Consider the following 12515-nt stretch of genomic DNA (forward strand, 5'->3'; position numbering starts at 1 on the left):
ACTTGTGTTATTATTATTATTTTTTTATTTAGGACACAATATGTCATGTTGTATTTAATAAGTTTAGTCTCGTTATTTATAAGTTTATCCAAAAACAAATATGACACTAGTATAATTTTATCCTCTCTGCTGAAGCTTCCCAACGACAAGCTATCTTGATGAAGCAATGCCTAGATAATTTTTGTGAAGCCCCTGGTCATTAGTTCAGTTTTGAAAAATTATTGAAATAATTCGGTTCAGACCAAGTCGCAAAATGAGGTCAATTATTCCTTCATTTTAAATAATAAAAAAAGCCAAGCTCATGGTCTTAGATTAACTCGGACATTAGCGGTTAATGTTAGGCACGTCACGGAGCGCGGTAAAAATAATCTCGCAACATGGAACAAAGAGGTAATTATCACATAGGCGAATACTGTTGCGACACGTAAGCATAAATTTTCTCGTTCCTGTGTCCACGAAACTTCAAGAAACTGGTTTGGGACGCAACGTTCAAATGACGGAAGTACCCTGGCGCGAGTTCAACACAAGCAGTTTCAGATCGTGAATGCAATTTTGGAAGGAGGATATTAAAAATCTCACCGATGGCTTCGCAGTTTCTGGCGGCGGCAGCCGAGAGGATCGGACCGGCAGCGAGGCGTCAAGCCGTCAGCTTAACTGACGCGGCGGCGAGTCGTATACGGCAGCTTCTGGAGCAGCGCCGGCGGCCCTATCTCAAGCTCGGCGTCAAGGCTCGTGGCTGCAACGGCTTGTCGTACACTCTCAATTACGCAGGTCCCGCGTCGTTTGATCTTGATCGTTGTTGTTCTTCATTTTTATATGCTTGAATTTGTTTGAAGTGAAAATGATTTTGATAAATACGTGCCTCCAATTTTGATGTGCAGATGATAAAGGGAAGTTCGACGAGTTGGTTGAGGACAAGGGTGTGAAGATATTGATCGATCCAAAGGCGCTCATGCACGTTATAGGAACCAAAATGGATTTTGTAGATGACAAACTCAGGTTAATCTTCTCGTCCTCTTTTTCTTTTCATTTCTTATGATTTGTTTTGGTGGAAGGGTGTGAATATATCAGCATGTTTGGCTTGTAAGAAATTGTTTGCTTGATTTTGATTTTGGTGTGGTCCTTTGGTTTTAATTTGGTGGAAACAATTGAGTATTGATGTGTAATTTATATCTCTTTCAATTGTCATTTTGGCCATAACCCATAACATTTCTGAGGAAAATTGGGTTTCGAATTTCGTGTTTAACTTTGGAGAGTGTGAATATAACACTTTGAAATGAGCTAGGATCTTACGACAATCAACACACATATGGGCAGTATGTTTCAGTTTCCTGGTGGGTTTTCTGCTGCCTAACTACCATATAATGCCACCCCCCCAATACCAGACCCAGATTGATGCTGCTTTGCACTGCTATAATGAGCAGCACCAGCTTCAGCTTAAGCTTTATGCCCTCAACTATTGATCTTAATGTTCCCCTCCTTTTGTCACCTGCGTTGATGGTCAGCCTTCTGTTCCTGCCATCATACTAACTAGCCTCACCACCATTTCATTAAGACCACCACGGAGCCATCATTAAGAATTTAAGACCACCATGGGATCATGATCACCTCCACCGCTGCTGCCATTAGTACTTCATCCTCTGTTTATTATAATGTTCAGGAATTAAAAAGACTGTGAAAGAGTGTAGGTGTTGGATGTGTGCCTGTGAACATTTGATGGCAAATTCAATGTGTGTGTTAAAAAGGCAATTACTGAATTCTTCAACTGGCCATGTTAGGAGAAACATTGTTAGATGTGCTTCCAAACATTGAAGCAAGATGGGTTGCTAATAGTTATTTTTCTTGCTTTATTACTGAATGAATGAGTACTTGAGATTGTGAACCTTTGAAAGGTTTGTGTTAAAGAAGAACCTGGAGGCATGATAAATTGACACCTTGTTGATCTGATGAAAACTTTTTAAATTTAACCACCGTGCATACGGATACCCTATATTCATTTCTTGGTGGCACTATTCGGTTGGCATTGATGCCCTTGTCTATACAACTTGCTTATGCCTCCAATTACTACTGCCTTCCTGGTTTTCCTCACACTTATTTTTATTTTCGTTGGCAGGTCTGAGTTTGTATTTATCAATCCCAACTCTAAAGGACAGTGTGGTTGTGGAGAATCTTTCATGACAACAGGTGTTAGTGGAGCTACTAAGAAGGTTTAAAGAACTATGGCCAACTCACGATGAACCAAGACTTTACTAACTTATTATTTTTTATGGCACTCTCCTGAGTTATAGCAGTCAGTGCTAACTTAGGTCTTAAAAAGTTCATATTCTTCTGTAAAGCTGATTCCAATTTTGTTTGGAACAACACAATGTATATCTATAATTTATGTACTTGTTGAATTTGTATTAACTTTTGTGATGTGAACGTGAACATGTAAACACCGCCCGACTTGTGGAAATTGCAGCAGTGAGATTCCTATCGGGATCTTCATGGCTATGATCAGCTTTGTGATCATTCCGCCCCTCCTGTCCCCATCTCTTTTGCTTGCAGGCGTAGTTTTATATGCACTCTTGCAGAAGCTATGTATGGTTCAGATTAGGATTTTCTCAGCGTAAAGGGAAAGGATCAAAATGATTTGTGCTGCAAAATCGAACAATAGGTTTAGCGTATTAGTTTGTGAAATTGGACTTTGTTACTTTGTTGGGGAGTAAAGCTGTGTAACGTACTTCTTTCCTTCAACATTTTTGTGCCGTTCTTTTGGTATTACGAAGATCCCTACTTTGGTTTTTCAGGGTTTACAATTTTGGCTCTTTGGGCCACTTTAATCCAATATGCCTTGATATAAAATGGCCGAGCAAACCCTCGAGTAAATTAGGGGTACTTTCATCCATAAAATGGTTTCAAAAGTCAAAATTGTAGATAGTTTCTTATCGTGAATCAAAACAATTTAGGTGTAAGTATCTTAAGGACTTACATGATCAAAACAATTTAGGTGTGATCAAAATGGTGCGTTTTCTTGTAAGTATCTTATGGACTTACATGATCTAAATTTTTAAAAAGTTATGAAAAATCAAATTGACATATAATTAGTACCGATTAACAGTCGTGAGTTGTCCGTATTTGTTACAATAATACAAGTTTCAATTTCATTATAGAATATTATTTCGAATTCAATAATTTTTTTAATTATTGAATGATTAACGATTGTCAGTTGTCCACATTCGAAACCAACCATCTTCTTATGGAAAATGAGTACAAATCCAACTCTTTCCCCATTCTTGAAGGTGAGGTAGGATACATGTTATGTAGGATCCACCTCATCTAAAGAAGATTTGAAGAAACGTTAGGAAAGGAAATGGGTTGTAATGTATAGTGAGAAATGGCCTAAAAGGGAGTTGGAGGGAGGTTTTGCCTATTTGCCAACTGCCAGTGCAGACGTAGGGGGGTCATTCTCACGTGCACAAGACTATACAAATTCCACACGATGTTAGAAGAAGACTTTCTTCCCCTATTCTCATCGCACACTCTTCTTCTTCACGGTCTCGTCATTTAGACCAAGTAGCTGGGTTCTTCATATTCATTCTTTTCCAGAATTAATAAATTCCACATTCCAATTCATTCTCTTTCTCTGATTATGGGGATAAGGATTGATAGTTGGAACTTTTGGATTTTGGTTTGTTTCAAGAGCATGGTTGTCCTGGCCTTCCAGGTAAGCCATCCCTGATTTTCTCTCTGTCTCATCATTTTGATTATCTTTCTATTACGATTGTTTCTCTTTTATTTGGTTTTTATTGATTTTTATTGCTTGGGGAAGTAGATTTATGCTAAGCAGTTGAAATTCGTTTGAAGATTTGAATTGGGCTATCTTATTGAGTTTGTTTGCATGGTTTCTCTGGATTGAATGTTGATCCTTTCCAAAATCTGCCAACTTTTGAAATTGTTGACTTGTTTTCAATGCCCAAAATACTGGACTTTTTCAAAATTCTGCTAGCTGTCTCTGCCTGCCATGCTGATTGTACTGAGAATCACTGATTGAATATTGAAAGTCCAAAATATTGATCTGGGTTTTTATTTTTTAGATGGCATCGTGAATTATCTGGAAAATATGGCAGATTGGTATTTGGCAATGATGGATCTTTGATTTTCTGATCTTTTGTGAGAAACCCAGATAGGCTTAACAGTTCTGGATGCTTAACTGTACGGTGTGGATTTCTTTAGAGCTGGGTTCTTAATTTTCATGGGCTTTATTGCATTTTGAAAACAAGAGCTTCCCTAGGTCTACATTTAAGGCTTCTTCTTATTGGGTATGGAGCACCTTCCAGTTGAAGTCATAGGTAACATATTATCCCGGCTTAAAGCTGCCCGAGACGTGGTAATTGCATCCGCAACTTGCAAGAAATGGAGAGAGGCTTGGCGGAATCACCTCCATACTCTTTCTTTCAATTCCAACGATTGGTCTGTATATCATGATCTGGCACCAAGTAGGTTGGAAATTCTTATAACTCAAACAATATTCCAAACCACAGCATTGCAGTGTTTATCAATTTTTATGGACGATGTAGATGAATTTTCAGCTGCCCCAGTGATAGCTTGGCTCATGTATACCCGGGATACCTTGCGGCAACTACATTATAATGTGAGGACAACCCCGAATGTCAATATCATTGAGAAATGCAGTCGGCAGAAGCTTGAAGTATTGTCGTTGGCTCATAACTCTGTAACAGGTGTTGAACCCAGTTATCAGAAATTTCCATGTTTGAAGTCACTTTCCCTAAGTTATGTCAGTATATCAGCATTGGATTTGAGCCTTTTGCTCACCGCATGTCCAAAACTTCAGAATTTGACCCTTATTAATCCTGATATTGCCATGTCGGACGCACAGGCAATTATGGAACTTAACAGCTCTTCATTGAAAGATATCTATGTGGAAGCTGTCAGTTTAGACAAGTTCATATTGGAGGCTGATAGCATTGAGAATCTGCACCTAAAAGATTGTACCCTTGAGGCTTTCGAGCTTATTGGTAAGGGTTCATTGAGGGTTCTGAAGATTGACGATGTTAGTGTCCTCCATCTAGATATTGGTGAGAACACAGAGAATCTTCAGATTGTGGATGTTAGCAGCTTTACGATTATGTGGCCAAAGTTCTATAACATGATCTCAAAATCATCAAATTTAAAGAGGCTTCGGCTCTGGGGTGTTGTATTTGATGATGAGGATGAGGTCGTGGATTTGGAGACTGTTTCTGTTTGCTTCCCTCGGTTAAGTCACCTATCACTAAGTTATGATTTAAGAGATGTCTGTGGCTTGCAGGGGACATCTCCTTTGGAGAACGTGGTTGTGTTAGAACTTGGGTGGACTATAATCAGTGACCTTTTCTCTGACTGGGTAGCCGGACTTCTAGAAAGATGCCCTAATTTGAAGAAGTTGGTTATTTGTGGCGTTGTTTCAGAAGTTAAATCCCATGAAGAATGCCAAGTTTTAGCAAGCTTCACTTCGTCCATTGTCCGACTGATGAGAAAATACATGCGTGTAGAGGTTCAGTTTGAGTATGAATAGAAGTCCTGCTGACTGCTGTGGTGACTTCAAATTTGGCTCCGCATGATTGTACAACAAGGTACATGGCAGTTCACGAGGATTCTTATCGTCCTCATACAAGTCTGAAAAGGATGCCCTTTATTTTCTGGATAAAGATTAATGAGTGCTAAGCAAATGTAAATTTACAGATTGTTTTGAAAATTAATTTTGTCAGTTTATGTCAGGCTTGTATTTTATTTCAGAATATTCAAAGGGAAATTTCAATATTACAGATTGTTTTGTGCTCGATTTTGAATTTAGTAATCTATATCCTTGATAATTCTCTTGTATTTTACCATGTCTTTGTTTTGTAGTGTGGTTACTATTTGGATAATTTGGATTGAAGCTGTTTATGGCACTCAATATGGCTACCTTCCTGAATATGGGTCGCGGGTTTGGTATGCTATGTCTCCCGATTGCTTGAGCAGGTGAACTCCTTTACTTCAAAAATTGAATGGATAGAATGGAGCCTGTTTCTTGAAAATGATAATGCCATGATTTTTTAACTGATTGTAAGATGACGAACTTAGTCCATGTGAGAAAAAAAAATAGTAAAAGAAGGTAAAACTAAACCAAAAATTATGGAAGTAAAATGGGATGAACACATTAAACTATATGCTAAAATTCTAGGGATGATCATCAACTTTGAAACTTTCTATCATCTACCTTAACACTAGATGCAGGGTCGATTTTTAATCAATGTGGAAGATGATGGTGTATGGCCAATTTGTGATTTTGGCTACTTTGAGATCTTTTTCGTCCTGTTTGTTAGGTGAGAATCACCATCAAATTAGATTTCAGATTCCAGAAGAAAGGAGACATGCTAATCCAACAAATATGAAAAACGCAAAAATAAACGCCACTCTCGCAACACAAAGCGTGCTAGGGTGAGGGCAGCAAATGGTCTGAACACCACATTACATACATTAGCTTGAGCAAAGAAAAACCCTGTGTTACTATCCCCCAGCTTCAGTCACTGAATTCTGGACTTCTGTTTGAGGGAGGCCTCTTCCATAAGAGTGAAATGAGTAAAAACTTATATATATTTGGAAGAGTATGTTAAAAAGGCTCCTATTACAGTACTATAAATGTCAAATCTATGGTTAGTCGCCACGATCTGTCAAGATATGAACATTCCAGCACATTGTTACGTTGAAACCACTTGGGGATGTTTCATTAAGACTGAAAGGAACCCGCAGTTTGCAGTCGATCTTGCTAGACGGGTATTCGGCTGTCTTGAAACTAAAGTACCTGGCTCTTACCTGAAGAGCAAGCTGCAGATCAATACTGTAAATGCTGGCAGCAGTGTCCGAATTAAATTGGGAAATGTCACTTTCCCCAAACAACACCAACTGCTGCCCTTCAAGAACTGCATGCAAAGTGGTCGTGTTCTTATGGCCTTGGTAAAATGGTGCGGAAGTCAAATTCACCATAGCAAACGTCTTCTTTCTATAGTTAGCAATTACTTGAATGCGACGATAGTATATGCCAACCTTCTTGTTCGAGTTTCTGATGGTGATGTTGAGTGCAAGGTTGTAGTGGATAGTGCTGTTGTCGGTGTTGGTAAAATTGAATTGGGTCAGAGAGGCATCGGTGACCCTGAATTTGGGCTCATCAGAAGTCAAGATGTAGCAGAACATGAAGAAGGCTAGGGTGAAGCAGAGGAAAGTGTTGCAGAGAAGGCAGAAGCAGCAGGCACACCCTCCAGACATGGCTGAGACGAAACAAGAAATGGTGCGAGAGATGGAAAGCGATATATAAAACAAGGTGGTTTTGGCTTTGCCTATATGAAGATTTTTAATCAATATATTGATACAATGTATGTGTGTACGTTAAGATTTAGTGATTAGCAGTTGGAAGAGATTATGGCTTAGACAAAAGTTTCAATGTCAAAGCCGGATTGAGGAGTGTCTTGTTGAAAATCCTAAGGGGAACTTCCAAAGATTGCATTTTTTTTTTTTTTTTTGGTTGGGAGGAACTTCCAAGTTATTGATTGGGAGCAGTTTTTTTCCGGGTAGTTTCCAGCCCCTAATAGTTAGTAAAATAGGGAAGTACAAATGAAAAGTTGGACCACTATATAATATTTTAATATAATTTATTTACAATTTAAGTATACAGTCCTGATCTTTTGGACTACAGGGGTACAAGAGATTATAGTCACTCACCGTTAGATTTTAATTCAACGTTTTAAAAAAGTTTCTTAAAAGGAGTGCAATAGTGAGTGAACCGTTGGACGTGAATGACCACAAATCTATATATATTATTTTTTTTTAATAATATATGAAAAATACATGTCTAATATGTGAATTTTATATGTATTATTGAAATTTTTATATAAAAAAACACGTGTATTAAACATGAAGAATACGTACGTATGTACGTCACGTGTATAATACATGTATTGTATGTTTGATTTTAAAGATGTGTATTTTACCAAGTTTTTTAGACATGTACGGAAAATGAAAGTATTTTGGAAAAATGATAACTACGCCTAAACTTTTTATTTATCTTTTATTTATAATATTTTTATTTTTTGTTTACCCATTAACTTTTGGTGGAAGCTTGGTAGCATCTGAAATGGTGGATGAAGGGGATGAGATGAGAGGGAAGAAATGAGAGTTTGAGATTTGAGAGGGAGTGGCTACAACTGTAAGGGCTAATAAAGGAAGGAGTTTATGAAGAGGAGAATAAAATGATTATGGAATAAGGTTTTCTAATAAGTAATTTTATAGGCAAACCTCAACATGCCTAAATTTTAATGCAAAAGTTTTGAAGAAGTGAAAAAGTTCATTTATGGGTTTTTTTTTTAAATAAAAAAATTGTTAAATAGTGTGCTTTTTTACATTTTTGAATATCCAAAAACAAAACCACAAAGTTCCAATTAGAATGCCTCAAAGGAACCTTCAAAATGAGACCATTATATAAGCCATTTGCATAAACAGTGTTTGCTTCAAACGAGTTCTTAGTTAACTCGTTTGGGATTGAGATTGAAACTCCATTGGGCTTATTATTTAATCGCAAAGAAAGGTCCAACTGCTGAACATTTGACTATTAAACCAACCAAGGAAGCTGTATCCCACATCGGAGGGTTGCTTATTATAAGAGCTCTTTATATACTGGCGCTTAAGTGTTTAGCTCGTCCCTTCGGGGACATCCGATAAAATTGGAACGATACAGAGAAGATTAGCATGGCCCCTGCGCAAGGATGACACGCATAAATCGAGAAATGGTCCAAATTTTTTTGCTCTTTTCTGCAATTCTGTTTTTTGTTTTTTTGGTGCTCTCCATGGTGTTTGCTCACAATCCCAAGGGCCAAAGGCGTAGTTCACTGCAGTTACAGAGGGCTTTTGGGAGCTATAAACATTTCGCATTTCAAGTCTTTGATGGTCCGGTGGCCTAGTCTTTGATCTTCTGGGGTGAGTAAAAGTTTGAATTCAATGTAGTTTTCTAAATTAAAAGCATATTTATGTTGTATTTTATGGTTCAGAGGCTGAGTTTTTAGTATGGAATCTTTCGTCTTCCAATTTAATGCATGTAAAAAGCTCGCCTACTAGCTGTTTGATAAAATGACTCTGTTGATATGACCCTTACATCATAATGCGTGTGTGCTCGTTTAGAAGCTTCAATCTTGGTTGTTTGAGAAATTCTTATATCATAATAGTAGCAATTTAGGTTTCATTCTGAGCAAATCAACATATACTTGATAGTTATCTTGTTTTAACTTCCTAGATTTTCATTCAAAATTAGTAATTACGCAAGAGTTCTAGGGGGATAATTTCTTAACTCCTGCCTAGATCAGTTTTAGAACATACGGTTGAAAACTTGAAGGCCATGTTATGGCACTAGTTTTATAAAACGGAGGGTTGCGGTTTGAAATTTGAATAATATGCTATCTGCTGCCTTGGGTTATCATCGCTGTAAAGCAGAACGCTGTCTATAATGCTGTGCGCTTCTGGAACTGCCCACCTGAGGGCTTTGTTGTAGGCTTTTAGCCCTGTGATTTCAATATCCTGCTAACAGTAAGATTCATTAGTGATTTGAAGTGCTAAGTAACAAGAAAACGTATCCTAGATGATGATGTCATGTTGGATACAAGAGTTGAAGAATTTACCATCCTTGTGGTGATATGTTCAGACAGACTGGAATTAGAGTTGGGATTAAGGACATGAAATCTGAAACCTATTTTCATGAAATTTCTTTTGTTTCTGACTTGGTTTTTTTGCTTACGTACACTTATTGTCAGCTGGGGGGTGATAACAGCACCTGTGTTCTTGGCTTGAATTGGCTGCTTCTTGATATTTATGGATTCTCATGCCTTTGACTGACCCACGTTTCATATTTGTATCATGACAGGCCCCTTGAGCTTTCAAGCTTGCACTCATGGATCTTTCGAAAGTCCATACTGTCTGTTACTTCGAAAATCATGAAGCTGATATATCATTTGAATTGATTGTCGGAATCGCTTCATTTTGAGAATTTGAAGGTAGTGAAAGCCATACCACTTTTTTTCTTTATCAAGTGATCAACTCAAAACTAAAGCCTTACCAGTTTGACATATAGTTGGCCTTTGTATCTAAAGTCTGTTGCTTGAAGCATGTTGATACTTGACATATTTTCCTTGACAATATTATGATGCAAATTCCGGGCTTTGATCCCATTTTATTCTTCCATTTATTGTGCTTGTCATGCAAATTGCTAGTTCTGCAAAATAATTGTTTCCAAGCTCTGTCATCAATGAAAATGAGGCCATTCTTAGGAAACGACCTCATAGCAAAAACCTATAAATTCCTGTAGGTCTTAGGGAGGGGCAGGTGCAATAGGTCTGCCCTGTACAAGTTTTTTTTAACCATTCTTAGGGCTGCAAAGATTAGAAAATTGAGCACAAAACTGGAGTGCTTCTTCTTAACAAAGACATCTAAGAAAACAAAGATAGAAAGATATTTGACTGTACAGATTGTGTTCTTCATCATACGGTGGTTACAAAAGATTACAAGAATACAGGCCTAGCAGAAGAAGGAAAAAAAAAAAAAATTACAAGAAATAGGGAAACCAAAAGCATCACACAACTTTTTGGATCACTTCTCTCACTTCATCAAGTACAAGCCAGGCTTTATGTCCCCCAATCACTTCTGCTTTAAACTCCCCATTTTTCCATATCTGCGTTACATTTAACAGTCCACTAAGAAAAGTTTCGCACTGTTATGCAATACAACCAGAAAAGTCTTGCTGCACAATCGAAAATCTCACCTGAATTGTTGGCATAAGTTGACACATGAGCTATATGATCTTCAATTACTTATGTTTTTTTTTTTTTCTTTTGCTTACATTTTTTTTAGAATTTGTTTCTATGCCTATGTTAAAAAAAGGGTCATATTTTTTTGGACCGTAAATCTCAAAGAAAGACATAAACATTCCCACACTTTGGGCATTGAAACCACTCGCAGATGCTTCATTAAAACTCAAAGGAACCTTCAGCTTGCAATTGATCTTGTCAGACTCATAATCGCCCGACGTGCACGTGGCACTCTAAGAGCAAGCTTCACATCAATACTGTAAACCCCTGCAGCAGTCTCTGAGGTAAACTGAGAAAGCTAACGTTCCCCAAATTCCACCAACTGCTGCCCTTCAACAAGTACATGCTGCAAAATGGTGGTGTTCTTGTGGCCTTGGTAAAATGGTGGCGAAGCCAAATTTACCAAAGCAAATGTCTTCTTTCTATAGTTGGCAATGACTTGGATGGCACAGTAGAGTATGCCAACCCATTTGTTAGGGTTTCGGATGGCGTGAGGTTGTAGCAGAGTGCGTTGCTGGTGTTGGTGAAATTGAAATGTGCGAGAGAGGCATTGGTCACAGTGATTTTGGGTTGTTGGGGTTCATAGATGTACAACATGATGGCCACGGTTCCCATCCCTTCCAGACATGGGTGAATTTTTTTAAAAAAAAAGCAAGAATATTTGTATGAGAGATCGAGTCGCCTATGAGGTACGGATTCTACGAACGACAAGAAATATACCACGCAATCAGATTATGACTATGGATCACATTTAGGTCAGATTGAACCTGATGATCTTTGGACAATATGACAAGAGAACATTTCCTTCGACACTCATATGTATGTATGAAAAAGCTTCAATTTCTAGTTTATAGAATGCTGACAAATGTACAGACAAAAACTTCAATGTCAAGGCCAAGTTAAGGAGTGTTTTGTGAAAATCCCAAGAGGAACTTCCAAAGTAATTCAATGAACGTCGTTCCTGGCAGTTTCCAATGGCTCGACCTTTTATTTATTTATTTGAGTTTTTCTTTGTACCCATTAACTTATGGTTGAAGCTAATTAGAATGATGGATGAAGGGATGAGATGAAAGAGAAGGTATGAGAGACTGAGATTGAGAGAGCAGATGTATGGCAAACATCACTTGTTCATAGCGAGTGAGTGGTCACTTGGTTCAGAAGGAGCAGCTAGTCCCTTGGACACATTGCAACTTGAGAAAACTCTCACAACTTGAGAACCATACAAGAATTTATCTAGAAACAATAGTGTTAAACTAATAGCCAAGCGGCTATACTATTTCTTTAAATTTTTTTTATAATAAAAATAGAGTATAGCCGCCCGGCTATTTAGAAAGAAGGAACCTCCTAGTTGCATTAGTTTATACTTTATAGATATTGATTTCTTATTGCTGTGCGGCTATACGAATAGAATACGTAATTGTTTTATTCTCCAAAATTTTGTCAAATAACAACTTAAAAATTCGGTCACTATATGATATTATAATATATATTATTTTTATTCAATAATATGTGAGATTTATGTGTATACTACGTGAATTTTGTGTGTATTATTGAAAAATTTATAAAAGTATACGTGTATTATATATGAAAAATACATATGTACATATTCAAGATGAGTATTGTACGTTTGCTTTTTCAAAAATTAGGAAA

The 12515-nt window shown here is 37.5% G+C and overlaps 3 protein-coding genes, 1 long non-coding RNA gene and 1 other non-coding gene across 7 annotated transcripts; 4 read left to right on the forward strand and 1 right to left on the reverse strand.

Moving 5' to 3' along the window:
* The first annotated feature begins 509 nt into the window (after nt 1-509).
* Nucleotides 510-2518, forward strand: LOC117636127 (iron-sulfur assembly protein IscA-like 1, mitochondrial). The gene is made up of 3 exons (XM_034370603.1): nt 510-771; nt 882-999; nt 2114-2518. Exons 1-3 carry the CDS (start codon nt 582-584, stop codon nt 2211-2213), a joined length of 408 nt encoding a protein of 135 aa, XP_034226494.1. The 5' UTR covers nt 510-581; the 3' UTR covers nt 2214-2518.
* An 895-nt stretch (nt 2519-3413) lies between these two features.
* Nucleotides 3414-7545, forward strand: LOC117635040 (F-box/LRR-repeat protein At1g67190-like). Of its 3 annotated transcripts, XR_004586848.1 has the most exons (4): nt 3414-3706; nt 4077-5612; nt 5887-6000; nt 6345-7542. XR_004586848.1 is itself a non-coding variant. In XM_034369368.1 (2 exons), exon 2 carries the CDS (start codon nt 4304-4306, stop codon nt 5552-5554), a length of 1251 nt encoding a protein of 416 aa, XP_034225259.1. In that variant the 5' UTR covers nt 3416-3706; nt 4077-4303; the 3' UTR covers nt 5555-5836. The 3 variants fall into 3 exon arrangements, 1 of the variants encoding a protein (XP_034225259.1); XR_004586847.1 differs by having other exon boundaries at nt 5887-7545; XM_034369368.1 differs by lacking the exons at nt 5887-6000; nt 6345-7542 and having other exon boundaries at nt 3416-3706; nt 4077-5836.
* LOC117635396 (NDR1/HIN1-like protein 3) lies at nt 6676-7284 on the reverse strand. The gene has a single exon (XM_034369724.1). The coding sequence runs from the start codon at nt 7282-7284 to the stop codon at nt 6676-6678; it is 609 nt and encodes a 202-aa protein (XP_034225615.1).
* A 1164-nt stretch (nt 7546-8709) lies between the features above and the next one.
* On the forward strand, nt 8710-10240 carry LOC117635157. Its single transcript, XR_004586886.1, has 2 exons — nt 8710-8988; nt 9926-10240. It is a non-coding gene; the product is annotated as an uncharacterized LOC117635157 (long non-coding RNA).
* On the forward strand, nt 8711-8813 carry LOC117636214. The gene has a single exon (XR_004587016.1). It is a non-coding gene; the product is annotated as a U6 spliceosomal RNA (small nuclear RNA).
* Nucleotides 10241-12515: the final 2275 nt, after the last annotated feature.

The sequence above is a fragment of the Prunus dulcis genome, chromosome 7 (assembly GCF_902201215.1).
Source record: "Prunus dulcis chromosome 7, ALMONDv2, whole genome shotgun sequence".
Taxonomy (NCBI): Eukaryota; Viridiplantae; Streptophyta; class Magnoliopsida; order Rosales; family Rosaceae; genus Prunus; species Prunus dulcis.

What these genes read in the sequence shown, in the direction of transcription:
- LOC117636127 (XM_034370603.1), top strand. Translation starts at nt 582, where the DNA reads ATGGCTTCGCAGTTTCTGGCGGCGGCAGCCGAGAGGATCGGACCGGCA. An exon ending in GTACACTCTCAATTACGCAG is followed by an intron (nt 772 to 881) that starts GTCCCGCGTCGT and finishes TTTGATGTGCAG; the next exon opens with ATGATAAAGGGAAGTTCGAC. An exon ending in TTTGTAGATGACAAACTCAG is followed by an intron (nt 1,000 to 2,113) that starts GTTAATCTTCTC and finishes TTTCGTTGGCAG; the next exon opens with GTCTGAGTTTGTATTTATCA.
- LOC117635040 (XM_034369368.1), top strand. Translation starts at nt 4,304, where the DNA reads ATGGAGCACCTTCCAGTTGAAGTCATAGGTAACATATTATCCCGGCTT.
- LOC117635396 (XM_034369724.1), bottom strand. Translation starts at nt 7,284, where the DNA reads ATGTCTGGAGGGTGTGCCTGCTGCTTCTGCCTTCTCTGCAACACTTTC.